Source organism: Papaver somniferum, unplaced genomic scaffold, assembly GCF_003573695.1.
Source record: "Papaver somniferum cultivar HN1 unplaced genomic scaffold, ASM357369v1 unplaced-scaffold_81, whole genome shotgun sequence".
NCBI classification, from domain to species: Eukaryota; Viridiplantae; Streptophyta; class Magnoliopsida; order Ranunculales; family Papaveraceae; genus Papaver; species Papaver somniferum.
Window position 1 is genome coordinate 1,422,535 of NW_020651082.1, and position 1,495 is coordinate 1,424,029.

At 35.5% G+C, this 1,495-nt stretch overlaps 1 protein-coding gene across 1 annotated transcript; it reads right to left on the reverse strand.

Annotated features, from left to right (window-relative positions):
- Window positions 1-163: 163 nt before the first annotated feature.
- Window positions 164-688, reverse strand: LOC113345465. Its single transcript, XM_026589242.1, has one exon. The coding sequence runs from the start codon at window positions 686-688 to the stop codon at window positions 164-166; it is 525 nt and encodes a 174-aa protein (XP_026445027.1).
- Window positions 689-1,495: the final 807 nt, after the last annotated feature.

Below are 1,495 nucleotides of genomic sequence, written 5' to 3' on the forward strand. Positions count from 1 at the left end.
AAAAAAAAAAAAAAAAGAGGAGTTCATTACAGAAAATGAAGTGCTATCAAAAGTTTTAAAAAAAAAAAAAACTACAACCAGTACATAATCAAAAGTATTAGAAGTTCATAAAACATAAAATAATATAAACTAGAAATAAAAATTCAGGCATACTACTGCAACATTAATACACGACAAGTATCTTTGTTGTGGTTCCTAATTTCCTGCAATTTGAGCACTCCATAGGCCTCCTCTCCTTCTCATAGGCACTGCGAATATGCTTATTTGGTGGTCTCCCTGGAGGTGTCCTTGGAATACCAGGAAGGACTTTCTCTTCAGGTTCATACGCTTCTGGCCTATCGTAGTTGGGAATGGTTCGAATTGCAGGAGCATAAGAATTGCGAAAATTGTTCGAACCAAAGTAAGGCTGAATAAACCTCAACATATCAGTACCATTCATAGTAATAGCAGCAGTGGCGTGAGCACGGGGGAAACCAAACACTTTCCATCTTTGGAAAGTGCACGTCATCTGCCTCAGATCAACAACATGAGAGCTGGGAGAGTGAACCTTATATATACCATTTCCTGACTCGGTAACATTCCATGTACGACCTATATCGACATGTGAATTGAGTGAAGCTTTATATATGGGAGTCAAACTATCATGATAATTTCTACCGAGCTCACGCCTTTCTGCACTCATCCTCATAATCTTTATCCTAATCTCATCAACGGAAGAGCAGCTGGAGGAAGATCCCTTTCACTATAAATCCAGTTATTGATGAGTGTGTCCCATACCTACATCCTATGAAAAAGCATTTTCCCATTGCTTTGGATCGATATTTCTAAGGTAATTGACAACCCAACCACATCCTATGATGCACATCTCATTCAAAGCAGACTCATATTTGGAAACGCTGTAGCAGTATGCAGCTTTATGGAGCAAATACAAAACTTGTTTATACTTTTCATGTGATTTCTTGATGGGGAGGTTATTCTTCAAATGATAGAAACACTAACTATGATAAGATTTGGGAAAATACTTGGGAACACTTTATTTTAGACCTTCATGATGATCAGTGATAAAGGTGATAGAACGAGAGTCGACAAACAAGTTTTCCATGAACCACTCCCACCCTTCAATGTCTTCTCCAGGAACTAAAGCATACGCAAAAGGAAAAAATCCAACAGAATGAAAAGAACACAAAAAAAACTAAAAGTGTCAGTTTATTAAGAAATCAATGCATAGAAAAACTTAAACAAAAAAATGAAGGTTTTATTCCAGAAATGAAGACCTTCTTCTTAACAAAATAAAAAAGTAACAGATAAACAAACAACATGAATACATCTTAAAAATCAAGACCTTGACAAAAGTAAAAGATAACACAAAGCAGCAGGAGTTCATTCCCACTTATGAACAACTAAAAACTTAACAAAAAAAGGGTTCATTCTTAAAATGAAGACCTTCTTCTTAACAAAATAACAAAGTAACTGATAGGAAATACTTATTCTTTAA